At 40.4% G+C, this 27,358-nt stretch overlaps 1 protein-coding gene across 1 annotated transcript in view; it reads left to right on the top strand.

Annotated features, from left to right (window-relative positions):
• SMOC1 (SPARC related modular calcium binding 1) overlaps window positions 1–27,358 on the top strand; it is a 135,837-nt gene that overhangs the window by 42,282 nt on the left and 66,197 nt on the right. The window contains exons 3-6 of the mRNA XM_027879729.1: window positions 2,936–3,107; window positions 11,235–11,347; window positions 21,029–21,128; window positions 23,227–23,274. Coding sequence (XP_027735530.1) covers window positions 2,936–3,107; window positions 11,235–11,347; window positions 21,029–21,128; window positions 23,227–23,274 — 433 coding nt within the window. The remainder of the gene's footprint in view (window positions 1–2,935; window positions 3,108–11,234; window positions 11,348–21,028; window positions 21,129–23,226; window positions 23,275–27,358) is intronic.

Below are 27,358 nucleotides of genomic sequence, written 5' to 3'. Positions count from 1 at the left end.
AAAAAAAAAAAAAAAAAAAAAAAAAAAAAAAAAAAAAAAAAAAAAAAAAAAAAAAGGCAAACCTTGTTTATTTTCCCAGCTGTCATGTCAGCAGTATGAAACTTCTCAATTGTTTTTCATTTAATCAGGGGGAGAAAGGGGGTGAAGAATTTTTTTTTTTAATGTAAAAAAACCAAACCAACAACCAAATTTCAGAGATGCATGTTCTCGGAGTGGTTAAAAACCAACCCAAACTAGGCTTCAGGCAATGTTTTTTCAACAGCTTTAACCTCCTAGCATTGAGTAGACAGCTTTGTAGGAAACTGTAACACCAAGGTGATTATGGCAATGACTCATACTTCCCTGTAAGGCATCCAGCTATCAACACACTTGGAGAGCTATGGTTTTGTGCATGCAGGCAGGGTGTCAGTCAGTGCCCACTTGCCAGCCAGCTCTGAGCTGCTAAACTCATACCTGCTTTGACAGCAAACTGGGATATCAGTGCATTAGAGAGCAGTTGTGGTGCCCCCCAGGCTTGTGAGAGGTTTTAGAAGTGGAAGCTAGAGAAGGGGAAGTGCAAGGCAGGTTTACCTTCCCTTTTATTTGCTTAATCCTCATATAACTTCTTTGAAGAGTCTCCTGAAACCTTCCTGTGAGCAGGTGTTTGGGTGATAGTTAAACCACTAGGAGAGGTAGCATGGGAAGTGAAAAGGGCTGTCTCAGTTTAAAACAATTTGGAGGGATGGAGACCTCGGACAGGTCTCCTTCCTTGGATTCAGTACCCTTGTTTATGCCAACAGAGAGAGAGAGAAAAAGGGAGCAAATAGCTCTTAATTCAAATTAGAAGAATGCTAATAACAATACTGCTAAAACTGGTTTAAACCAGCTAACGAGGAGAAACTTGCCAAGCCCTATCCATTGGACCAAATCAAAATGGCAGCTGGCTTCCCCCACCCAGAAAAAACACTTCTGACCACAAGACAGAGATATAGGATGGCCACCCTTCCATGTGGTTCCCTTCTCTCAGGCTTGGAAAACCTGGCAGGAACAGTTGAAGAGTCAGTGCTAGCAGGAAATAGCAGATAGCTATGAGTTGGTACCTGCAGATGCTTGGGTGGGGCTGGAGTGAGGCTGCAGTGCTGGTGCGGGCAGTTGGAGCAGGGCTGTGGACTCCCCAGGTGACTGGAAGGACCTGCAAGACACTGGTTGGATCCAGCAACGAAACTTGGTTGTTGCAATTTCGATGTTTGTCTGTTGAAGTGGTGGTTGTCAGAGTGGAAGTCACAGTCCGGATCTGTGAACTGCAGATCTGGTGGTGGAAGGCACACGTGGGTGAGGGAAGCCATGAGGTGAGGGTTTTTACACTAGATGATGGGATACTTGGAGAGTCTTTGATACCTTCTAAGATGATGCAGCTTGTCTTGTGTCAGTGTGAGTCCATTATGGCCTATTGTGGCTCATCAACAAGAGATGAATACTTTCAGGCTGGATGTGAATGTTGCAGGGAGTTACCATAGTTGAGTGAGTCATCCGTGTAAGGGAAAGGAAACATTACCCGACCTTGCAGGGTTTGTCTTGTTTAGTACCCAGCTTGTAGCCTGAGGTGGTAGATGTGCAGTCTTCAGCCCCTGTCCTGGGAGGCCCCTTTGCACACCATTGGCAAAGCACACTGATTGAACCATGAGCACCAACAGTCCAGTCTCTTAAAGCACCTGAGCAGTCACTGCAGGTGGTTGAATGTTTGAGTCATTAATCACAGCAGTTCAGCCTCTTTAAAGATGGCAAAACCCCAAAAAGCCAAAAAGGCTATTTGGAGAAAAAAGAAAAGGAAAGGTGGATACCAGAATCTTTGTGTAACGCAGGACAGGCTGCTACTATCATATCTTGCCAAAACTTTGTGCTGGTCTTTATGGAAAGAAGATTGTCAACTGGGATCCTAAGGAAGACAATAAATACTTGGGAAAGAGACTGGGGTATCCCTATAGGCAGCTCAGGTTAGAGCTGAGGGTACAGCAGATGAGATGTTGGGATTTGCAGGAAACAAGAGGACAGAAGAAGGGGACCCATTGATGTGCATTGTGGGTTTCCCCATTTCCAAAAATAAGGCGGAAACTAAGCTGTCTTCAGAGAATGGAAACAGTAGTGATCATGATATGGAGGAAATGGTCGGGGTGAGAAATTGGGAGGTTGGCATTGTTCGAATTAAGAGACTAACAAGGAGTGCCACACTTACACAAAATGGGATGCATACTAATAGAATTTTCAGAAATTAGTATTTAGAAAGATGACAAATTCAAATTTCTGAAAGGACTTAGGTTTTCATGTAGTGTGCAACTAGTTGTGAGATGCATGGAATGCAATTGTCAGCTGTGCTGGATGTCATCAGGAAGGAACAAAAGGTGGCTTTGGGAGGGTGCAGGTATGCTCTTGTAGGTGATATCCACAGATGATATAAGGAATGCTTTAAAAAACAAATAGCTGGTGATATAAAGCTGGCCACATGTGTGGTTTAACTACTGAGGCCAATCTTGATAGGTTGTTTGGGTTCCTCTGTCCTTGATGATAAGTTTCTTGTGTCTCTGACTAAAATTGTCTAATACCAAATACTGTTTGTGACAGTGTACTGGGCAAGTTGGGCTGTTGTGACTCAGTATTGCCCTTCCCGTGTGGGTTGTGTTTGGCTTTGCACATCTTATGTTTTTAGAGGTGAGGGAGAGTGAGTAATGTTTCAGTTTCATTAAAAAAAATGGAATGGCAAAGACCCTTAATTTTTTTAAAAGATGTATGTGTTTCATTTAAAGCTTCCTCCAGGCAAAGTCAGCTTTGGTAGGTAGCTTAAAATGCCTTACAGACCATATTGTTATTGTCATTAAAAAAAAAATAGACCATGCTCTGCTCTGGGAAACCAAACAAAACCACTATTTTTTTTCTCCCTCCTTTTTTTCACTTCCTTCAGTTTTTAATAAGCGACCGTGACAGAGACCCTCAGTGTAACCTGCATTGCTCCAGGTCCCAGTCCAAACCCCTGTGTGCCTCTGATGGCAGAACATACGAGTCCATGTGCGACTACCAGAGAGCCAAATGCCGTGAGTCAAGTCTGAGCGTGACACATCGTGGCCGGTGCAAAGGTAGGTGGACTTCAAATACCTCTGAGAGGAGGATTGGGAACCCTACCTTGTAAGAAACTGAATTCTTAGACCCTTGAGCTTAGTACCATGCTCTGTGAGTAATCTGAATTGAAATTGGGCATTCATGTGAGGATGGGTATCCAAGTCTGAATTTAGGCAGCAGAGTAAGAGCTGGCTGAATTATCAGTGGAAGGAGGCAAAGGAGACACGAGCATCACTGAAAAAGGGCTGAAACGTGTCTGCAGGCAGAAGCAACTGGCTTCATGGAAGTACAAAATCAAATCCTGAAAGCAGACTTCTTCCTTGCTACCTGTGCTGGTGAGGAACTGAGATATATTTGACTGATAGGAATATGGGGAAGAATGTGTGATGCACACTAAATGTCTAAACCCTCTTCAGACATACACAGCCTTTCTGTGCTGAGCTAATTAAGACAGTGCATGCAAGGCTTTACTTGGCTTTTTTTTACCTATTTACTGTTGTGCATCTACCTAGAAGTGCAAATACTGTCCCTTAGTTCAGCTCTTCAGCGTAATCTAAAGATGTTGAAACTTTTTAAAGGAGTATTAGTGTCTTGTCACACAAATGGTTTGCTTCTGCAGTGAAGTGAAGAATCAAGTAGAGTCCATCTGAGAGCACAATTGACTCAGAGGGCAGATGGCACAGATGTTTTTAGCACTGGGTTAAAGTGACAGAAGAAATTCATTAAAATCCATGTGAAAGGATAAAGGGGCATACATTTAAGCCTGGCTTTTGGTTATGAAGGCTTTTTTACTGTTTTAAAAATCTGTCTTTGGAATTACTTGTTCTAAAATGGAAATCCCTTTTTAATGTATTAACAGACTTCAGGTGAATTATGAACGTGACATCAAATATTGCTCTCTTATAAACAGTTTCTCGTTGGAAAAAAGCTTACTTGTATGATTTTTTTTTTTTTTTGTCACAGCTGCTGGTTTGGTTTATGGCACCTTCTCACATAGCATAGATAAAGGCCTTTGAATTAGGCTGCTTTCTGAGTACTGGAAATTCAGAAGCTGTCTTCCCAGTGCACAAGAAGCAGTTAGACTGTTCTTGCAAGTGATACCTTTTTGAGTATCACAGTAAGAAGCTGTTCAGTGGGACTCCTGGTTTTGCTTTCATTCCCTTGAACAGAGTGGCTTAGTTAAGCAACTCTGTGTCTGATGTTGGTATATAAACTGGCACTGTTCAGATGCTTAAAACATGAGATCTGAAATGTGGAACGTCCATGCTAAAGGAAGGTATTACTAACAGGGTTCGAGCACCTTCTACTGTAGTAGGGCACCACATTTACCCTGAGCAACCTTTATTCTTCCTGCATGACAGATGCTCTACAGGACAACTCCCACAGAACTGTAAGGGATCCCGTGAGCCACTGATCTCAGTCACATGAAGTTGTGATAGATACTGTATCCAGGAACTTACCCTTATGAAGTGAGCATTTATAACTTCCTTCTCTAAGGGGGGAAAACAACAGGTAGCTGAAATAAGTAAAAGTATATTGGGGACAACAAGGCATGGTTCTGCCCCCCAGATTACCATAGGCTTCCAATGCCATATGCCAATGACTCGAACTGTGCTTGTGCCAAGGAAAATAGAACAGTTTCCATAGTCAGAACAGAACCTTTTTGATTTAACTTGATGCTCTGCTCTCTCTCAAAAAATTAAGGACCATTAAAGATGAAATCTTGCCAGCTCTTTGGGAACTATAACCCTTATTTAGCCCTCATTTTTTTTTGCTAGCTTTCTCACCTGCTTTCCAATGAATTTTGTTCAGTGCTAAATTACCTGAGCTCTTTCCAAACCCTCGCTCACACTTCTCAAAGGGTTAGAAGTTAGGAGTAGCTTAAAGTGATCAAACTATGGCATCCATGACAAATGGAGCCTCACTGATGACACTGTATAGGATATTCTGGATGGTATAGCTCTGTGTAAAATACACAGCCAAGCAATCCTACCTGCATCTTTTGTCAGGAGACATCATAAGATCTGATGTAAAATAAGAGTTATACCTCTAAACTTTGCAAGGATGAAGGATGAATACTTGTTAATCTTCACAGTTGGCCAAGACTCATTTGTGCAGTGACTGTTATATTGGATATCTGTAACTTAAAACACATTTAAGTTCTGTGTTAACTGCTTGATTTCTAGGAACCTGTTTGACTTAATTACAAAAAAATGCAATGTTGGACTGTTCAAAAACCTTCCCTTTAGATTTATAATAGAAAGTCTGCTGGTACAGAGCTTGGTCTTAAATCACAAGTCACTATGAAGAGTGAACCTATCTGTAAATTACTGGTGGAAATTGTAATGGGTCTTCAGCTTTTATCCTGGGACACAGGAGATGAATGCAACTTTTGGCTAATGTTCTGGAAAGACAGGTATCCTCCTGACTGATAGGTTGTTTGAAGATAACCTTTCTCCTCTATCTACTATTTTCATTGGATGGGAGATGACATTTAGAAATCACTTATAATCTGCTTGCTAGATCCATGTATTTTGTCTTTGAACTTACTTTATTATCCCTTGACTATGAATAAAAGTGTACTTCATTGGCAACAGTTAGTCAGTAAAATTTAAAATGTCACTTTCAATCACTTTGTAAATTTAAGCATGTTTTCGTGTGTACTCTGAATAAATTAGGGAACTCTGGAGTAGAAAGGGTATGTAGGTATCAAAGAAGGAGCAAAGAACATCATTATGAAAGGCAGAAAAGGGGGTGGTTAGAAGTAGTCAGCATGGTTAGGGAAATCATGCTTAACCAACCAGGTTGCCTTCTACAGTTGGACAACAGGCTGGATAGATGAGGCAAGAGTAGTGGGTGTCGTCTACCTGGACTTCAGCAAGGCTTTTGACACTCAGGAAGTGTGGACTGGATGTGTGGACAGTGAGGTGGTTTGAGAACTGGCTGAACAGCAGATCCCAGAGGGTCATAATCAGTGATACAGAGTCTGCTGGAGGCTTGTCATTGGTGGTGTCCCCCAAGGATCGATACTGGCCTCAGGATTGTTTAACCTATTCATCAATGACTTCTATAAAGGGACAGAGTGCCTCCAGCAAGTTTGCTGATGACACAAAACCGGGAGGAGTGGCTGATACCCCAGAATGCTGTGCAGCTCTTCAGAAAGATCTTGACTTGTTGCAGGTTGAAGGGATGGGGAGAATGGAACCTTTTGAAATTCAACAAAGTATGGGGTCCTGCTCCTGAGGAAGATAATCCTATGCACCAGTACAGGCTGAGGGCTGACATGCTGAAAAGCAGCTCTGCAGAGAAGGACCTGGAGGGTCCTGGTAAGCAAGAAGCTGTCCATGAGCCAGCAGTGTGCCCTTGTGGCCAAGAAGGCCAATGGTGTCCTGAGATGCATTAGGAAGAGCACTGCCAGCAGGTCAAGGGAGGTGACCCTACCTGTCTACTCAGCCCTGTTGAGGCCACATATATCGAGTGCTGTGTCCAGTTCTGAGCTCCCCAGTTTAAGAAAGATGTGGAGCTCCTAGGATGAATCCAGAGGAGGGCTGTGAAGATGATTAGGTAACTGAAGCATCTCACTTGTGAGGAAAGGCTGAGAGAGCTGAGCCTGTTTATCCTGGAGAAGATATGAGTGAGAGGGTGTCAAGAGAATGGAGCCAAGTTCTTCTTGGTGTGGTGCCAAGCAATAGGACAAGAGGCAATGGGCAGAAACTGGAACCCAGGAAGTTCCACCTGAACATGAGAAAGAAGATGTTTACTGTGAAAGTAATTGAACACTGGAACATTTGCCTGGAGACATTTTACAGTCTCCTTCCCTGGACATATCAAAAAGCCATCTGGACACAATCCTGAGTAGTGTACTCCAAGGGACCTTGCCTGAGGTTGGACCGGATGACCTCCAGTTGTGACCTTCACAACCTAAACCATGCTGTGTGTGTGAGAGAAGTTGGAGATTCCAGGTGTAGGACTCTGACGGTGAGGAAAGTGAGGAATTATTGATATCCTGTAGAAGAGATGAGCATGGTTTTGCAGTTTGCTCAGATTCCATTTTTGCTTGTTTTATGCAAAGACACAGATAATTGGCTGAAGTAAATGGGTATGAATCTGCTGACCTTATTGTAACTGGACTGCTTCTTGCCTGCTGGGGACCTGGCCTACATGTGAGACAGTTACCTAATGGAACTAGAAATAGTTAATAAGCAGCTTGGATAAATTTTTGCCCTTCGAGCTTTTGATACAAACATAGTAGAATTAAAATTAAATAGATAGTTTAAATAGATAAATTTCTGTGGTTGCATTGTGTCAATTTGCTGCTAGCATTATGTGGATGCCTGGAGATGTTTTACTTGGTGTTACTAGGATAGCTTGGGTCTTTATACTATGATGAGTGATGTCAGTACTGCTTCTGCCTCTGCCTGTTGAAGAGAGGATGCTGGAATCCTATTCAGAATTGCACTGTGTATATTAGGAGGGACACAGTGGTCCTGTTTGAATAAACTGTTCGTGGATAAGATCAACTATGGTAACTAGCCAACTTCATTGCAAAATTGAAAATTATGTGCATCTGTGTTCTGCAGACTAGGCCAGGGATATCGAAAACATAACTTGTAGTTAAAAGTCTCCTAGTTGCCAGCTGCCAGGTTGAGAATTAATTTTATTCCAGCTTTCTTAGCTACAGTAAATCTGTCCCAAGTTTGAAGATAAAGTAAAATTAAACAGGTCTGCTTTCAAAGAAAGTAATCCTGTGTTGGTTTTTCACCTAATATAATGGAGGGAAGAACGTCCAATTTAGTCTGTCTGGACCATGAAACTGGAATGCATTAATGCCATTCTTTTTTATAAGCATGGTATTTGATATTCCAGAGAACATTTATAAAAATGGGAAAGTAAAAAATGCTGAAACACTTGACATAAGCAGCCAAAATGCAGAATAGGGTATATGAAGCTACCATCATCAGATCAGGCTTTAGTAAAAGCATCTTATTTGAGGTGATCTATTTGGCAGCTACTTTTTAACACTTGGCACTTATATAATATTTTACATTTTCTAATTAACAAAGCAAAAATAGTAAGGTGAAATCATCCCACTGAAATTGCATGTTGATGCAAACATTATAAACGTACTAACCTGTAGAGTGAGGAAGAGAAGGATTGACAGTCCTTCTAAAAACAAACTGGAAAATGTTGATATTAAAGGCCCTGTTTTTACTGGAACTGAGCTGTGGAAGATGGATAAGAAAGATAGCTATACGCACATATCTCTCCACTCAATGTGGTATATAGGTGGTTGTTCCAAATCAAAGGTGTAAAAAGACTGGCATAACCTTTGGAAATCAATGAGGGAGGGATGGGAAAAGTAATCAGTCCAGAGTGCTCATTTACAGGAGAAAAATTGTCTGTCTTTCTACTTCTACAGCGATTTGTGACCATCACTTGAGCCAAGGGTTGAATTGCAAAGGAGCAACAATGAGCTCTTAACTGCTGTGGTGTAGTGGTGGTATGCTATGAAGTGTGATCTGCTGGGTGGTAGTAGAGAGTTTAGTCTAAAAATGTCAGTTAAAATTGTCAGGAGAGCCACAGTTACCTTAGCAGTAACGTGTTTATATTATCTTTTTTTACAGGGAGGGCTTGATCATGTGCACGTTTCTCTGTGCATTAGACAAATTGGTCAAAGATCTCAGTCTCCCCTCTGCCTGGACTCCTAATGTATTTGCACTACAGGAGATATCACAAAAAGATTGTTCTTACCAGCTCTGCGCTGAAACATCCAGTTTCAGTCATGTAGTTGTGAGTGTGCCAGCACTGAAGTAGATGCTTTGTGGAAGTGCTTTATGCTTGGGTTTTATGTTCAGGAGAGGAGCGAGGTATGCCTGTCTGCAGTCTTGTATCCTCAGATGGAGAAACTACAAAACATTTTCATTTGGAAACTTGTGCTTTGGTTATCACGTAAGAAATTAATGAATTCTTTTCTTACAAAGTGCGCATCTGCATAATCTATGCTGATTTTTTTTTTTTTTTGTAATGCTACTTAGTTGTCTCCTGTGAAGCAGAAGTTGAAAGTGTTTTCAGTAGAGCAGCTAGCTGCGAAACAGAAGGTGCAGTCACATCTGGCTTTGTAATAATATCCTCTGTAATGCCAAGCTAGATTACTCTTAAGCTTGAATGGGAGATCTGTAGGTGATAGGTATTACAATTAGCAGCATTGCCTGTGCTTCCTTTTCAGCTGAAAGAGCACGTGTTTGGAAGGGTCAGTTTGCAGGACTGTCCTCCACTGGAGATGTGCAAACAAGGTCTGTTCATCTGGTCACTTTGGCAAGCAGTGGAAAAGGCAATTCCATGTCAGAGCTTATATAATGGATAACGAGAAAAATAAGTACTGCTTCTCTAAATACAGTGTAAATTCTGTTCAAGTCTTTTCATTCTGTAACAATCTTGCTCTTAGTTCAGATACTTAATAGGTTCACCTGAGATCAAAGCTCCATATGCTAAGGGTATTTTGCAAACACCCCCCAAACAAATTAGTCCAAAGATGAGTGATGTAGGATCAGAAGTGACATGAGGTCACAGGGGGTGAAGTGACCAACTTGTGGTCACTCAGTAGGCAGTGGCAGAGTTGATATAGGCACTATTGCTTTCTAACCCAGTCCCTATGTGACTGGCATCTGTGGGACTATTGCTATGAACCCTTACTTTTTTTCAGAGAGAAGGGTTTGATTTTCATAATTTTGTAAACCTTGTGAAATCCTTCTTGGGGAGTAATGTGATATGTTTAAAATGAAACTGTATTGGCACACCAGAAACTTAGTCTCTTGAGTCATGAGTAAATAAAACATGTAGCTTGAAAGTTTTGGTCTATGCATTTATCAAAACTATTTACAGCATTGTAATTGATTTCTATATCTAATTATGCTTAGATGGAAGTTTGCTTATATTGCCATGCAATATAAATTGAGTTGATCTAAGAACCCAGACTGACTTTCTAGTTAAGTGCTGATACTAGTGATTCTGTTGTTGAAGTTCATGTGATCTGTGAAGCAGAATATGTCAAGTTCAGGGATCCAGTGGGATTTTTCGCTAACCAATATGATTTCCATGCTTGCAATGGGAATTCAGTCTTGATCACTCTTTATGGTGCTGCTGAAAGATTCTGGTGATCAAATTTTAGTTTGTGCACTGAAAGTCTTTGGTCAGTGGATTCATGGGAAAAGGAAGAAGGTGCTAGTCCCTGTGTCAGAGTGCCATGGAAACAGATGTTTGCTCTTTTCCTTCGCTTTCTAGACTGAACAGCAGTATTGTTGGACCTTATGTTTTTAAATGTAAACAATTGAGTCAATCTGTATCCTCTGCAGGTCAGAACTCTCCTCTGACCTGCAATCATCAGTGTTGAACTTATCTGGGTATACAGTGAGCTAGCCCTGGAAGGGGTTAAGGTCATCATGCTACACACTGCCATCATCTGAAGTAAGAGCTGAGATCTTAACCCCTTCAAATTCTGCTTGCAGAGCAATGTTTTTTCTTGGCATCAAAGTGAGTAACTGATACGAAGAAGTTACAATGAACACCTGGCTTTAAGCATTGGGACTGGAGGCAGAAGCTGACTTTCAGGAAAACACAGGAAACTGCATGTCTGCCTTACCTGAACCACACAAAGGTGCAAGTTCAAATGGATGACTGGGTGTTTTAGCATCTTACTGGGAGAGTTGCTCAGAGAAGAATTTTTGATAGGGCCATCCCTTCTTCCACATTGCTCTCTTCTGGGCCTGAATTCTTCCTTTATACTCAGCCATCGAGTTTCAGGCTGTTAATGCTAACGCAAACACAACTCCCTGCACAGACATTATGATCCAGCACTTGTTGAAGGAAGCTACCAGAGTCCTTAGATGACCATAAAAACTATTGACTAGGAAAATAGGAAGCTTTTCTTTAACTGGGTTATAGTATGATTATCTAGGTTCATATTTGTCTTTGGCATCATGAGTGCTAACTTGATATCTACTTTGTGAATGTGCAGCTAATGGTCCTATATGCTTTATACTTATTTGTTTGGAGTTTTTCCCCCCCCCAGCTGCTAGGTGCATCTAATAGCTTTTGGAGGGGCCAAATGATTGCAATGTAAGTGGGTTTTGTGTTTCTCTTCATAGATGCTGGCCAAAGCAAGTGTCGATTAGAGAGAGCTCAAGCACTGGAACAGGCAAAGAAGCCCCAGGAAGCAGTCTTCATCCCAGAATGCAATGAGGATGGATCATTCACTCAGGTAAAATTTCTATTTGCTTCTTTCAGACAGGCTTCAGGTGTCTGTGGGAGATCCATTGTTAAGCCATGAGCCAAGTGATGATAGCAGCGTGGGTGCACACCCTGACTCAGTTATTCAGGTGGAAATATTGAAAGCTGGAGACATCTTTAACCAAATGGAAGACTTGATTCAGTCACAATATCTTAAAGATAAATAGAGATGCAGTAACATACAGTTCGAATGTAGTACAGAAACAAATGGCATTAACCTTCAGCATTGTGTAGAAACAAAAACAGTTGCAGGGGAGGTAAATTTTTCCGTGAAGAGGAGCTGTAAAGGGACCTGTGGCTTAGACAGAACAGGGTGGATCCAGCTGATTCTGCTGTTACCTGTATGTACTTCATCTATCCCAGCAAAAAAATAATCTATTCAGCTTCTTCCTTTCTCGGGGTTCTTCTGGTACTGTGCCCTTTTGTAGTTTGGAGTCTGGCAGAGACATGATGAGACTGCTTTGTTTGGTTTTTTGACTCTTTACTGTTCACTCACTGAAGTTTGCCAAAGCACGGTAGAAATAAAGACTGAATCTTGCTTTTGTTATTGCTAGCATATTGAGTAGTGTCCCAGGGCTAACTGGCTGTTAAAAATGGCTCATGCAGAATTTCCTGACAGGTAGGAGAAGTATACTGTCTGCTCAGCTTTGCACGGATCTCAAAAGCCAAAACTGCAGCCCTATGACCTCTACTTTATGAATCTAGGTAAATCACAGAATTTTTTTGCCTTAGCTTCCATGTATCTAGCACTGCTCTAGACATCTTGTTCCTCAGAGAAATTTTAGGATACAGAAGTTATTGTTTGCGAAGTCTTTTGAAGGTAAAAGATATTCCAAAATAGAATCAATATTGGCTTAAAAACGATGAGAAAGGCAAAGAGCTTTGGGTTTGGTTCAAACATTTTGTGATGCCTGGGGGAACAGGAGAGTAAAGATTTTTTTTGTGATAACCCACCAAAAATTTTTATTCTCCTCCACAGCCTTACCCTCCCATTATCTGCTGCGTGGGAGTGTTTTGCTTTTAATGGGGAAGTGGGATTATCTATCCTGCCATCTTTGCATATTACTTTGGAGCAGCATCATATTTGTGTACAGTGTGGACCATCATAGGAAGGTGGGGGTAAGAGAAGATGGCTGCAGTTTCTTGCAGTTTAAGTACCCTTTCAGTTGTTGAAATTTGATTTTGTGTAGAGCTGCTCAGGTTATGTTGGCACTGGAGGTAAATACTTATAAAACCTAGCGCTGTGGGCCAACAAAGTGTTCCACGTTAAACTTCATAGTTCAAGAAAAAAGGAGGAAGGAAAGCTGACTTTCAAATGTCTATCACCTGTCTATCAACCTCTTGGAGACTAAAGTAGAGAGTGCAGGTGAATTTTTTATCCTAATAAGCTAGACTGATAGTGTAGTTGATAAAGCTGTTTCATACAGATTTATTTTGGAGGTTGGTACCAGTGTCTGGATTGTGAGCAGTTGCTGGACTTCTTTTCTGCACATTCTTTGGCTATTATTGGTTGCCAGTTGAGGGGCAGCAGGAAGCGGTTTAAAAAAATTGTGTTTTCAGTTGGCAGTCAAGCAATATTTCACATTCTTCCTCCATTCAGTTCTATCTGTGAACACTAAAGTGCTTTTGTTTTACCTGGCAGGATGAAGGAAGCCTGTGATCTCTTTGTAGCTGGAATTAACTGAAATTCATATCATTCCTTGGATTGTGAAAATACCCTACATTGCACATACCTCATGAACCAGCTTCATCAGTTATATTGCAACATTGAAGGTCATTTTCCCTGCATAAGATTTAAATGAACAAATAATGTCCAAGAATGCTAACTAGTTTCAACCTGCATTTGAGGCAAATATTTCCTTTAGCTCCTGGTCCAAATTAATTAAACTTTGATTTTTAAAAGGATGTATAAAAATTAGAATTTTGTTGAACAGTCAAAAGAGTTTTGCTTCTAGCAACTCATGAATAGCTCTCATCTGGTGGAGGTGGTTTGGATACTGCATCTCTTGTGCAGAGAATTGATGCTCCTGGGTTCTGCTCTACAGAGAGGCCGTATTCTTCAAGTCCCTGAGGCCTTACTGAAGTCAGCTCTGGACTGTTAGTTTATTCTGGTTTTGTTACCCAGAGTGCTGCTCCATCCAGACTCCAGAATCTCAGTTGGGAAATCAACAACAGAGCAGCATCTCTCAACAAAGTTTCTAGGAGAAATACCCACCCTGATCTTCAACATGGAATCCCTATCTCTACAAGAGCTTAAGCAGAGGCACATGCTATAGCATAACCCCTATATGTAGAGAAGGTTGGGGAAATGTTTTTAACAACTTCCTCCTTTCTCTTCTGTGTAACTGTAATTGAAAAAGTGCTTTCTGTAAAAGAAGATTCTGATCAGAGGGGAAACAAAGATGCATGCATATATTTAGAATATCAAATGTCTAAATTTTTACAGCACTCACTCAAGATGTGGATGACTTGCTTTCAGGTCTTGTGGAGCCTGCTGAATATAGTAGATGTTCAGGCCCACTTTATTGTCCTTACCACCAGAGTTAAAAAGATCTGAATTTTTATCTAATCTTTATCTAATTAATTAATTGAAATTTTTATAGGAGTGAAAAACATGAGTAGTGCAGATGTGGAAGCATTTGGTTGTGGTAACTGTTCAGAAAACATGCTTGGCCTTAACCAGATTGAATGGTTGCTTTTGTAGTTTATCATCATTCTCTTTATTAGCAACTGAATTGCAGTCACTATGGGTAAACACTGAAAGCAGCACTAAGTGAGGCTGTTCCTCTGAAAGCAGCTCAAGTTTGCCCTTTCCAGCTCTTGGCATTTTATGTAGTTGAAAACTAAATTTGGGGGGCTGGATCCACTGCGAGTTGGCTGGGGCTGTAGGGTGGTGATGAGAACGTAGCTGCTCTGCTGTCCTATGAGCAGCAGCAAGTGCTGCATGGGGCAGCAGCTGCAGAGGGAAGACTGTGCACACCTTATCAGGTCCTGCTTCCCTGCAGGGCAGCTGGCTCTGACACACAACACTTAGACTGGTAACCAGGGGTGAAAGGGAGGAGAGACTGAAGTCAAAGACCTAGATTTGGCATTTAAACCCTCCCTTAGAGAAACATTATATGTGCTGTAAACACTTGTGTAATCTGTCTTTTTTTTCATTGTATGTGAAATCTAGACCAAAATGAGTATTGCCATTAGTTCTGTTGCTTGGTTGGCCAGTTTTCCTGTGCATGACTAGTTATGTGTTTTGTGTACTGCATTAAGAGGAGCAGGCACTTGTCAGTTCACTGGTGGTTGTAACTCCTATGCACCAAGTGTGCTGCTTCCCTTTTTTTTGAGTTTTTGTATTGCAAAGATCTTATCAAATCCCTTTTTGGTGCTGTTTACACATCTAAAAACGTGACATGAATTTGCAGCGTGAAGGGGTGGTGGTGGCATTGCAGGTGTGAAGGGATGACTGTAAATGGCAGCAGACCTGATTAATTGCTCTGGAATTGCTATTTTTTTATATTTCAGTCTGTGTGGAGAATATTGCTTCTTATAATAAAAGCTCTCTGCACTTAGCCCACAGTAATATAAGCAGGCAGATAGAATTTGAGTTATTCACAACATAAGAATGTTTGTTAGATATGAGTAATTTGATTAATTGTAAAAAACTGAGGTCACATAATTTTGTGCTAAATTGGACATGACTAAATCCAGTTTCTGTTCCCAAGACTTTTGCCTTTTTGCTGTTATGCTCTATTTTGCATAAATGCCATTCCCTTTCCATGCTGCACTTAACCTGCTGTGATCTGTTCTTCATAAACAACAGGCTCTAGTGGGTAATCTGCACACTTTCTTTTGCTGCCTAGTGCCATTGGGCTTGTTGCCATGGGCTGAGAGACTTGCATTCTTCATAGTTTTCCCCCAAGCAGTTTTTTAGAAAAGGTTGCTGAGGTTTTAAATGGGATCTGTTTCAGACAGATTAATATGAACATGAATAATGTTAATCCTGCCTTGGGGGTGTAGTTTTGTGGAACTTTGTGGTATGTCTTGCTATTTGCTGCCACCTTACACAGTCTAGCTGTGGCTTCTTTTTCTCACAAGTCATCATACAAGTGGCTGAGAGCAAGTCTCCTTGGAGAGTTTGAGTTTAGGGTTCCCAAAATGCAGCTGCTGGTGCAGTTATGATGCAGCACTGGGATTTATTTTAAAGCGAGTGCATCAATCAAACTTGTCATCTTATGACAGGATCATTGAGTGGGCTATCAGAGCAGTTCTCTATTATCAGATAGCTTCAAGAGCACTCCCACATCTGGTAATATAAGTCTGTTTGGATGGAGTGATCTATATTGTGGTCTGTAGCAATAGTTTAATTCTGCACTATGCTAATGCACATACAAAGTTCTGTTTTCTCCTGAGTTCCACAAACAGACCCTTTCTAAAGACTTGGGGAACTCTTTCAGTCTTCAAACTTCATGATCCAAGTCTGTTCCTCTGCACTGACTAGTGTAGCATGATGCTGGGCAGAACTACAAAAGCTAATTTCTTAACGCAGCAAGACACTGTGTAGACATGTCCCACATTCTCTGGATGCTGTCTGTTATTCCATTACTCGGTGCTTATATTCTAGCAATGCTAAGCTCTCAAGGATTTAACCTCTCCTTTCAGAAGACAAGAACACGGTCTATCTTGCTAAATTCAAGAAACTGTTCAGAAGTATCTGGGAATTAATTGTAATTAATTGGTAAATGGTCCTGGATTTTTTTTTTAATGAAGACATCCCTTCTATAAAAGATCATAGCTGTAGCTCTCAATGAGTACTGCTCTGCAGGTTTGTCTGCTACTGAAACACTTGTCTTATTCTATGTCAGAAGCAGAGAGCCTCTCTTAAGTACCCTTCTCCTGGACTAAAAATAGTATATGTGTTACTGTGTCTGATGGGAATGCCCTTGACCATGGCTAAGATTTTTTTGCTTCAAATCACTTCTGTCCCTGATTATATGAATAGTGAAATTCCTGTGGAGCAAACATTTTTTGAATGGTGCATAGACTTGAGGGAGATGGGTGCTGCATAAAGCCTTGGTGGAAATATTTGCACAACACCATTTGTAAAGGATTAAATATGAGCAGAGAACAGAAAAAGTGACAAAAATTATTTAATGGGTTGCAGTTGCGAAGAAGCTCAAACATAAGATACAGACTGATTCATAGCTCCCCAAAATTGTCTATAAAGGTAAGGCAGGCTTCTGACAATAGTCATCTGACTTAATCAGATCAAGGATCTAAGCATTACAGCAAGACAGGTAAACCAGAACAGTCATTACTATTTAGAGTTAAGATAAATAGCCATCAGGCCAGTGTGTTGGTTGTGCACCACTAAGTTGGGTTCAGAGGACTTTCTAGCTGAGCTCATGGCTTGAACAAAGAAAAGGCTTGATTGAAGAATGGCTATGTGACACTGGCTTCTGCATCATGGGTTCAGATTAGATGACCTGCTGGCTTGGAGCTATTTATTTAGCTGTTTTTACAGTGTTTACAAGGAGCACCTGGGTGCAGCCAGGATTTGGAGCCTTGCCTCGTGCTATGAGTGCAGGCAGTAGCTCTGCTGCCTGCCCATGCCCTCAGCAGTGCTATTAAAAAACTGAATATGTTTTTTCTTCTCTCATAGAAGTATTGCTTTGAATGCAGGAGTAATGTTTTTCTTCCCTTCTGCTCTCTGCCCTTCATTATGGAAGGAGCCAGGAAATATCTGTGTGATGGAATAGGAGTCAGTTACTAAACTTTTCATCTGAACAGCACTGAGAGGTTAGTCTGAGTGTTGCTGTTCCTGTGCTCAGCCCAGTGCTTGTCCAAGGTGCTTTCAATCCTTTCACAGCAAATTACTTCGTTCTATAATTCGTTAGAAACTGGTTTCAGACATCACAGAATTGCTGTTTTGCCCTGTTTTCTCTGTCATATATGTGCATGCAATTTCTCTCGCTTCCACTTTATCTTTCAGTAACAACCCCTTGATCCTCCTTTGTCAAATAGCTGTGAAGGCATGCTGCTTACTGCTTACTTGTTTAGAAGTCTTGGGAATCTGATTCTGGTATTGCCAGTGAGGCACTGGGAAAAAACCAAACAATGGCCTCTTTCCCCTCAGGAACTTAAGAGGCAGAGTCATCTGTCAGAGACTACTCTTTTAATGTTTTCATATTATAATGACTTTGAGAGCAGGTATTTAATCATATGGCTAATATATTAGCTGCTGTTTGATTTCACACATGGTAATGGCAGGGTAGAGTGGAGGAGCTGCTGCTACACTTTTAATTTGGGCAGTTGTGGTAGAACAATCTTTCTTGAGTTTGTCTCTCATGCTTTTCATCCTTCAATTGAGACACAGGTGAAATGTCCTATCTCTCTGTGAAAAATAAGAACAATGTCCTCCTCTACAATCAGGGATTTGGCCGCTTGCAGTGCTTTAAACTGCAATTAGATTTTTTTTTTTTTAAGTGTAGATGTTAATGGGGAATCTGAAGACCTTAAATGATTGACAAGTTTTGTTTGCCTGATTTCCTATTATGTAACTTAGTGTTCAGCAGTTGGACAGGTGTATGTTAATTTGAGATGTCAAATTCTGTCATGTGCCTTTCCAGCAGTCATGGGCGTTCTATAGCTGCAGCTTGGTTAACAATCAAGTGTGTTTAGTATATAAGATTGTATTTCCTCTGACAATACTTAGTTTTAGGAGACTGAGAGCCAAAAAAGTTAAACACATTTTTTTCTATCGTGTATTTTGATAGTCAAAATTGACTCAATAACTGAAGATTATATCTGTGCAGTAAAGGATGTGTCATCCTTACACAGTTACTCTTCTGATTCTAATAGTATGTAAAATTTTAATACTGTTGGAGTGAGATTAGAATAAGGTTGAATTTTGGGTTGAAGATTTAAATTTTATTTAGAAACAAAAGCTCAAACCTAACATAATTGGGAAAATTTAAAGTAAGACCCCACACTGTCAAGATTCCTTATTATAGGTGCTCTGAAATAGTCAACATTTTAAATTCATTTAAATACAGTGTTTAGAAATGGTACTGGATCACCTATTGCCTTTACATTTCTTCAATGTCATACCAGTGCTATGCAACTGATGAAAAGTACACCTTTCCTCCCCAGCCTTTAAACTGCAAACTCTAGGCTGTAGGCCACTGTTATGACATCTAAATATACTGAGACCTGGTCAGGTATCATGGTAAAAGGTCTCATCTCTCAACATGAAGACATTAAGAAAAAACAACTGCAGTGATTTTTTGAGGTTTCTGAAGTGTCCATTCTTCATGGGTAGCTATCTAGCCTTTAGGATAAGGCCAGGTAAGATTTAATTGCAGCTGTTATCCGTATTAGGGAAGTCCTTTGGTGCTGCAGTGGAACATGTGCTTATGGTTGTTGTGAAAGTGCTGTCAATTTCAGATTTTTTTTTTAATTTATTTTAATGGCAGCATGGGGGAGAAAGGGCCATGGGATACCAGTCCAAGGAAGATCAGCATTCCTTAGCCCAGTTATTTACAAAATTACTTCACTTTTATGGATGTAGTGTACTTGGCTTGCATAAATGAGTGTATGTAACTGGTAGCTCTCCATTGAGATGCATTGCATAACATACTCTTAGTTAATGCATCTCTCCTAAATTTATGTCAATATGTTTTTTTGGACTGCTCTGCCATGTACTTTGTTATTTTTCTGAAGGCTTGGTTGAAGGACTATGTAGTCACTAATACTTGAATTTTTTAAATGCTAGGTACACTAGGTTTTTTTTATATAATGTAATATGGAATGGTCTTGCCTTAAGAATTCAAGACCCTATCCTGGAATTTAGCTTTATCCCTGGGTAGGATTTTTACAATTAATGCTCAGGTGCAAAGGCAGCTTCTTGTGCTATTGGGAATGCAATGTTGTCTGTGTGATCAGCAAAGATAAATACTGAACACAAATCCAAGCAGTTCCATCACATTTGTTTTCAATGTTCAATTGATTAGATTGACCAATAAGAAATACTTTCTAACTTGATTACTGCTAATTACAGTCACAGTGCTTTTGAGTAATTTGCAATCAATTTTGTGATATATTGAAAGAATAAAGATGGAACTGCAGATAGCAGTGATACTGTAATAACATGGGTACATTTGGCTGCTAAAAGGGAATGCTTGAGGTAAAATTATTAATTTGCACTTTACTAAAACCCAAGATACATACCATGTACTGTGTTATAATTGATCTTAGATAATGTTTTATGTGATATTCAAAGCCTTTTTAAAAAACTATCATTAAGTCTCTGAACAAATTTTGCTACCTTAGGACATTGAAGCCAGCTGTCAGCAAGGGGGAATGACTGATTTAGCTCTGAAGGATCCCTAATGAAGGGAACCACACAAACACCCCAGCACTCACTCCTCTGTGTGAAGAAAACTGGAATGAGAAATTGGCTTCAGTGAACTTTTTTGGGAAAAGAGAGAAAAAAGACAGTATTAATTTTACAACTGAAATAAAAGACTGTTTCCGAAGTAGTCTCATTTCATGGCTTTTTTCAGAAATGTGTTGAAGGAGCCATCTCTAGCTTATAGTAACATAGGCATTTCTATACCATTTGAAGATACTGATGTGCACACAGCCACAGCTGAAAGTGTGTTTGCTAGAACGGATTTTGGAACCTGTTAGTACTTACACAGATGCCTATATGATGATAATTTACTTTTGTCTCAAGGGATGTCAAAGGCATCCTGAGTTTCATCCAAATGCCGAGCACTCTGAAAACTGAGGTAAAGTTTGTTTTTTATTGGATTTGCTAAGCTAAATGAAACTATATGAAACTATAGTGCTGCTGAACTAATACCCACATAGATGTTACTAATACCAGTCTGCTGGATCAGAATTTATCTCTCTTTAGGGGTTCCATATCTGAACTAGTAATTCTGGTGCCTTTCTGTGGTAAAGGAAGGAAGTGGGCAACTCTAGATGTCTAGAGCTTTAAAGTTAAGCAAGATAGATCTTAAATTGTGTACCTTTTGACTTATTAGAGCATTCATTAGATATTCTAAAGTACTTGTCAATATATCAGTACCAAGCATATTGTATCTTGCTCCTGCTGTGTAGTTTGACATGGTAATAGGACAGGGTTTCAGTCTATCTGAAGAAGGTTTGTTAACAACAAATCAGTATTGCGTTTTTTTCGGCCATATTTACTGGACAAAATACTCCTGAAATACCTGCAGATGCTGCTCTGAAGCAGCAGCTATGGAATTTGGGACCAGGTGGCCTTTCCATAACCCAGCTGGGATGCAGTGGACAACTATCGAATAGCAAACAGTAAATGGAATTTAGCAGAGGGTGGAATGAGCTGAGACACAACTAAAGTGCTCTCAGATGACTACTTGTAACTTCTTTTGCTGCCTGAATTTCAGCTAAAGGAGTTGGAGTATGAGAAATAACATTTCTTTGGGGTGGGGCAGAGGTGAGGGAAGAAAAGGTAACAATATCAAATATAGTCTTCTGTGAGACTTCCTTGCTCTGCAGCATATGTTTCTGATGTGCCTGGGTTGGGACTTCCAATGGGATGCTGAATTATAAAAAAAAAAAGTGGTTGATGATAGTGAGAAATGAAATGCCTGCTCTTTGTTTTATTAAACAGGTGCAGTGCCATACCTACACTGGATACTGCTGGTGTGTGACACCTGATGGCAAGCCTATTAGCGGCTCTTCTGTACAGAACAAAACTCCTGTATGTTCAGGTACTGTGGGAGTGGCTTCAACAAATACTAATTCTATAACTGAAGAGGGCTGGGGTAAATGCATTCTGTTGAGAGAGCTTAGTCTTTTCAGGTGACTTGTGCAGTTTACCCCACTTAACACTGCAGTTTGGACTCTGCCATGACCACCCTCTGGTTAGCATACAGACACTTGCAAGGCTCAGTGAGAAAAACCACTGAGGTAACAACCTGTGGCAACAAAGACAAGAGTCGGTGTTGCTGTGTACACCAAACCCAAACACTCATGTAACGGATGGGATAATTTTTTTTCCATGCACTATATTTTAAAGAAATGGTATTTTGTGGGGCATGGAGTAATTTTTTGTAGAGTGATTTCAGTTAATTTGGTTTTGTGAGAAACTCATAGTTTCTGAGGTTCTGCTGTTCTAACGAGTTTGGGTCTTTTGATCGTGGTGCTTACTTTAGAATGCCTTTGTGTTATGAGAGTGGACAGCATTGATCTTGCACCACAGGTCACAAGAGAGAGATCCAGATCCAGGCTGCTACTCATGTGTGTATTAAGTGATGTGCTTCCAGGCACTTAGCGTGACGTTACTGTGTCACCCTGTTGTGTACTGAGACAAAATCCACAATTTTCCTTAAAACAGAGTAATGCTGGTTTTCTTTTTTCTCCCCACAATTCATTAGGGTAACCCATGGCTCAAATGGAATGGGATTGGTTTCTAGATTTTCATATGGCCCTGATCAGTAGTGTACAGGCTAGCTTTGTGAGCTGTGGTGAACAGTGCTGCTGTGGCAACACCAAACTAGACACAGTGTCTTCTTGGCTGTAAGGTGTTTTGGGGTAATAAGCAAACGTAAGTGACTTGCATAAGGGTTTGAGTTGAGTGAAAGAGCTTTCTGAGAACTAGTGAGTCCATGTAGCTTAAGAAAGTACTTGGTTTTTCACAGGCATGTAAAAATAAAAGAAGATTAAAATCCTATTTTAGTGTAAGGTCAAATGCTACAGTAAATTGACTTAAACCTTAGAATATGACTTGGACACCATTCTCAGCATATCATTTTGGTAGGGCATGTTTTATAGTTTTGCTGATCTGTTTGTTTAGCCTTGTGCTGTTTATAAACTTGTATTACAGGAAACTAAAGTCATGTTGTATTGTAGGACATGGATGTTAGGTCTGTGATGACTAATACTGGGTTTGGGCTTACTACTTGTAATCCAGCAGTAGATCTGTGATGAACTGATCTGCAAGTGAAAGTTCCTGGGAAATAGTTTACCTTTAGAGTTTGTCTTGACCAGATTCTTGGGCCTGTCAGAGCTGTCTTCTTTAGAGGTGACTTTTGATCCATGTTTCATGAAGGTTTAGTAATCACTGGAACTGTTTAATAGTGGTGCATGGAAGAATCAGTTTCCTGGGAATAAAGCTATTGAAAAACATAATCTTGTCATAGATTATTATACACTTTGGTAGTGGATTTCTGTTCAAGTTTTACTAGAAAACTAGGAAGAAGCACTAAAACAGATTGCAGAAACAAGCATAGAACCATATATTTTATGTGAAGATCTAAGTTATAGTAGGCAACCCAAGATGTGTTCTATTCAAGTACATGCTGGATCTTGTTCAGTGTCCCCTTTAAAACAGCTGGGCATGTTCAGGGGTTGGTTAAAATTAATTTTCTGCAAATTGTCCCACTTAATCCCTTTCCTTTAGAATGTACTTGCATTCCCTGCACATTCTCCTCATGTGTCTTTGATTTGTTCTTCCTGACATTTGCAAATGAAAGAAGTGACTCTTACTGATCTTTCCTTCTTGCCTTGAATTTATTTCAGGTTTCTTACTAGCACATTTCTCTGAGCTCTTTCAAATCACTAGACCCAGCTACTAGAGATTTCTTATTTACTTTCATCCCAATTTAACATCGTTACACATTAAACTTACATTTTTCGCATTGGTTGAAGCAACAGGCTTTTTGACTCCTAAATGGAACTGTTGACAAGGAAAACAGATGCTTTATGTGTTGAGATATTGACTGTATTAATGTGACATCATATGCTCTGTGTGATCATTCAGCATCTAAATCGATGTCCTTTTTTTTTTTTTTGTTCCCTCCCCTTCAGGTTCTGTAACTGATAAACCATCAAGCCAGGGTAATTCAGGAAGGAAAGGTGAGTGAAGTCCTGTGCTTCAGCAACTTGTTTTGTAATAGCAGCTGCCCAGCCAAATCCCTTAGGATAGCTCAGAACCCGGGTTCCTCATCAGTCAGTGCATGGGAGGCACATGTACAATTAGACCTCCTCTTCAGGAGGAGGAATGAGATGACTGTTCTGCTCCCTGAGGAGTAGAAAAGGGTGTGCTCTGCCCTGTGCTTGTCAACTGAGTTGTAGTACAAGACAGCTGAGCTTCCCAAAGGGTGGGTGGCTGGCCTAGAGTAGCCTCTGCTTGTTCACTTTGAAGTAACATACTGAGCATTTCTCAGTAAAATCCCTAGAGATTCAGAAGGCTGTCAATATGACCGGTACTCTGGGAGTCAAGAATGCCGATATCACGGTTGTGGTTTTGTATGTACTGAAAACAGCACACAAATCCCTCTGGCAAGCTGGAGCAGCGCCGGATTAAACTTTGGCTGTGCTTGGAAACCTCACTCTTCTGTGCATTAGGCACTGGTCCTGCTTTGCTACTGTCGTCAGTCCTTGCCTTTCCTGTGCAAGGCATTGGGTGGGTCCTTGTTCTTTTGCTGTGACTATTTTAGCTCTTGTGTCCTCTGGTTTGTATTCATTGTAATAGTTTTGGGAGGGTTGACCACTGTGTGAGTGTATGTGTATACACACAGGAGCAGTGAAATTTGTCTTTAGACCTTCTCCCCACCCTGATATTCAACATTTCTTCCCTCTATCCCTGATTCAGAGTCAACTTTTGAGTTTGTCTCCTTACTACAGGAAAACAGTGCTGAATGCATCCTCACTCCTGCTGGTGAGGATGAATGCTATTTCTTGGGAGAAGTACCTGTTTTGATAACTGAAGCAGGATTTTTAGTGGTAACTCTCTAAACCTATTCTTCCTGAGACTTCAACCCTAGGAAAATGCCAATACTTTAATTTGAGGAACATCTTCCATGCTGGGAACGTCAATCCGGTCCTGAAGACACGTAAGAGGGATTAGCTTGCTATGTTCAGAGCAGTTATGCATATCTGCTCTCCAGTCTATTGTTTGTGTATAGTAGTCTAGGAAAAGGTAGGGAGAAGAAAGATGCAAGGAAAACTACTTAGTTAATACTAAATGCTGAAGTCTCTTTCTCACTTTTGATACATGTTAATGTATAATTGGCTTCTGAATCCATTGTTATTCTGCTAATGCAATCATTGATAGACTAGCCTGAAGTACAAGCAAATCAAGTAGCTCTTGAAATCTGCATTATTTTTGAGTGGAGGCTGTTTGTAGGCTTTTTACCTGAATAGTCCTGGTCTATTATTCTGGATTTGAAAGCAGCTGACATTGGATTTCACAAGAAACAAAACATTTGAACTTGTTTTTTTCTCATCACTCCCTTTATTAAGTTTGAGCTTAGAGCATGCAAAAAGAGAACTGTAAATGGTATAAATTGATCTAAAATTTGTAACATAAATTGACTCTCCTTAGTGCAGCCTGTAGCATCTTATTTCAAGGATGGTGTGCTTGGTCATATGGCTGCAGAAATGCCCTATGCAGTAGCTGTCAAAAGGAAAATGCTTCCCCTTGGGCCAGCGTGCTTCAAGCAATCATGTAAATTTTCTGTCCCCTCCAATTCTGAATTTGTTCATGGCTGTTGGAAGCCTACACACAAGCAAGTATGGCCCTTTTCCATCATGTTAGAAAAACACTTATGAGCTGTTATTAAACAAGCCTTTTAAAATCAAGAGGGCTTTTAGAAGCTGTAATAATTGGGTTTAAAATTTGATGGACTTAGCATTACTTTTTCAGCTAGTGATGAATAACTAATCTAAAAATGAATTTGGCTTTCTTGTCAGTGCTTTTTCTTGACTTAAGTTACTTCGATTCAAAATTCCAGATCAGGTCCTGTTCTACAGAAGTTGGAACCAAGAACAGCCTGACTTCCTTGAAGCAAGGTGGTTGCTGCAGGTCTGGCTTCTCTGAAGACTGGTGGCTAGCCAGCATGCACGTAACCATCTGTTCTATCTGAGTGTTCAGACAGCTTTTGTAAAGATACTTTTGTAAAGATAACTCCTTGCAAAATGACAAAAAGGGCAGGACAAGGAGGGGTCCAGCAGGAACTAGGTCAGTGATGACCTTTTTGTTGTAGAGGCACAACTTTGAAGCTTCTGATATCTCTTTGGGCAACTACCATCTGACTTGGGAGCTTTTAGAATTTTCCCACTGCACAGTAGACTCCCCTTTCCATTCTTGGATGAGGGTCTCTTAGTCAAAGGGCATTATCTAGCACAGAATAGGTACTCTGAAGAGGAAAAGTAATAGACTTTCAAAAGACTCTCAAAAGGGATTTCTTTTGTCTCATTCATACAGGAATGTAAAATATGGAGCTAATAAACTTTGTGTGATGCTGGTGCCTTTGAAGTCTTCAGGGCAAAAATAATTTTCTGGATAGAGGCTTCTCTGCTTTAGAAATAGTGCAGATGGATGGGCTTAAGTTACTGGGTAATAAGGGAAGACTTTACTAGCCTATTAGCTCTCCTTTAGAAGAGGGAAATTAGGTTGGAAGGAGGAAAAGGCTGGTTATTGGTATTAAGTCTTTCTCCAAATGTTTTGGCCTCTTTTCCATCCTGTTTAGCTGTAATTTTGGGGGGTATGATGGAGTACCAGAAGATGTGAGATAGCATGCAATTCCACTCTCAGGCTCTCTCACTCCTGATGAAAAGAAAATTAAATTGCTCTATGGTCATGTGGCTTGGCATGTACTTCCAGAAGTGGCTCTGTGGAGCTCTCTGCAGAGAACAAGCAAGTATGCTGGCAAGAGATACATTTTATTTTTAAATTTCATGCGATGGTTATCCATATTTACATTGCTGCTATTGCTGTATGATGCAACGCCAGTTACTCATACAATTTGCCCTGTAAGGTAATTTAAATTAAATTGGCACCAAAGTTAAAATTTTAAAATAGCAGATATTGATTTGTTCTGTTCTGAGGAGCACTTTGTTGCTGAAAGGCAGAGCAGGCATGGGGAGATGGAGACATGTTTGCATGAGGTGGAATAGAAACTCAGGCTCTCCAGAGTATGTTTGTTGTGTGGACTTTGCAGCTCAAACATTTACCACCATTCTTTCTATGCTGAATTCAGTCTACAAGTGAAGAATGAGCTCCCATGACCTTTGTCAGGGAATACAATTACTTTTGTGTGGATTAGGGTATCCAAAACTTGCAAATTTCTGTTGCTCTTCTTTGTTCCGACTTGCAGTCGTTTCTCATAAGGAACTTCTTGCATTAATTTGCTCCAGTTGCTGCTTAGTTTGAAAGGCCAGAGACTCTTGGAAAATGCATGCTGTCCTCTAGAGGTCTGGATCTCCCCAGTCTCTCCCACTAGGATGTTGTTAATGTTTTTAAGCAGCAGTGAAAGGCATCCTTAGAGCCAACATGACTGGATTTCTTCCTTGCCTAAAGAATGCAGAATGTTCCTTTACAGCCAAAGGGAAATTGTGCCACCCTTTTGAAACAAAAGAAAAAAACCATGAAACAAAGAAAATAAAAACTTTATCTGTGGAGTTCTAGGACTTTTACTTAAAGCTACAGATTTAGCATATTGCAGTAATGAGTGGTATCTTTTACAGTCACCAAGAAGGTTTTAAAAAGTAGGCTGGTCAGGAATCAGAGGGATGTAGAAGAACAGCCATGCAATTGCTTATCTCGATCAAGTCACTTGGTCTTCCTTCTGGAAGAAGGAATTTATTCAGGTGGGGATGCTGGTTTGTTGGTGGTTGTTAACTATTCTGGGCCCTATGTGAGAGGTACTGATACCATTTTTTAAATCAACTGAAGGAAATGGGAAAGGTGGCCTGGTTCTATAAACTGAGATTTAAAGAGGGTGCAACTACAGGGTAAATTTGGGCTGGAATAACTTTCAGTGTCAGTCATGAAGAGTCTTGAGTGGTATGAATTCCCTTTTTCTTTTATGAAGTCTCTTGCAGTGCATTAAGTTCCAGGACTGTTTTGACTTGTCTTGTTTCCCTACTGCAAGAGGTGGCAATAGCATCAGCAGTTCCCTGTACAGTTGGTGAAATGTAAGCTCTGATGGACCCA

Source organism: Empidonax traillii, unplaced genomic scaffold, assembly GCF_003031625.1.
Source record: "Empidonax traillii isolate 1590-97213 ecotype Southwest subspecies unplaced genomic scaffold, ASM303162v1 scaffold56:size2478089, whole genome shotgun sequence".
Lineage (NCBI taxonomy): Eukaryota > Metazoa > Chordata > Aves > Passeriformes > Tyrannidae > Empidonax > Empidonax traillii.
The sequence above is the reverse complement of the archived record's forward strand: the minus strand, read 5'-3'. Positions and strand labels throughout refer to the sequence as shown.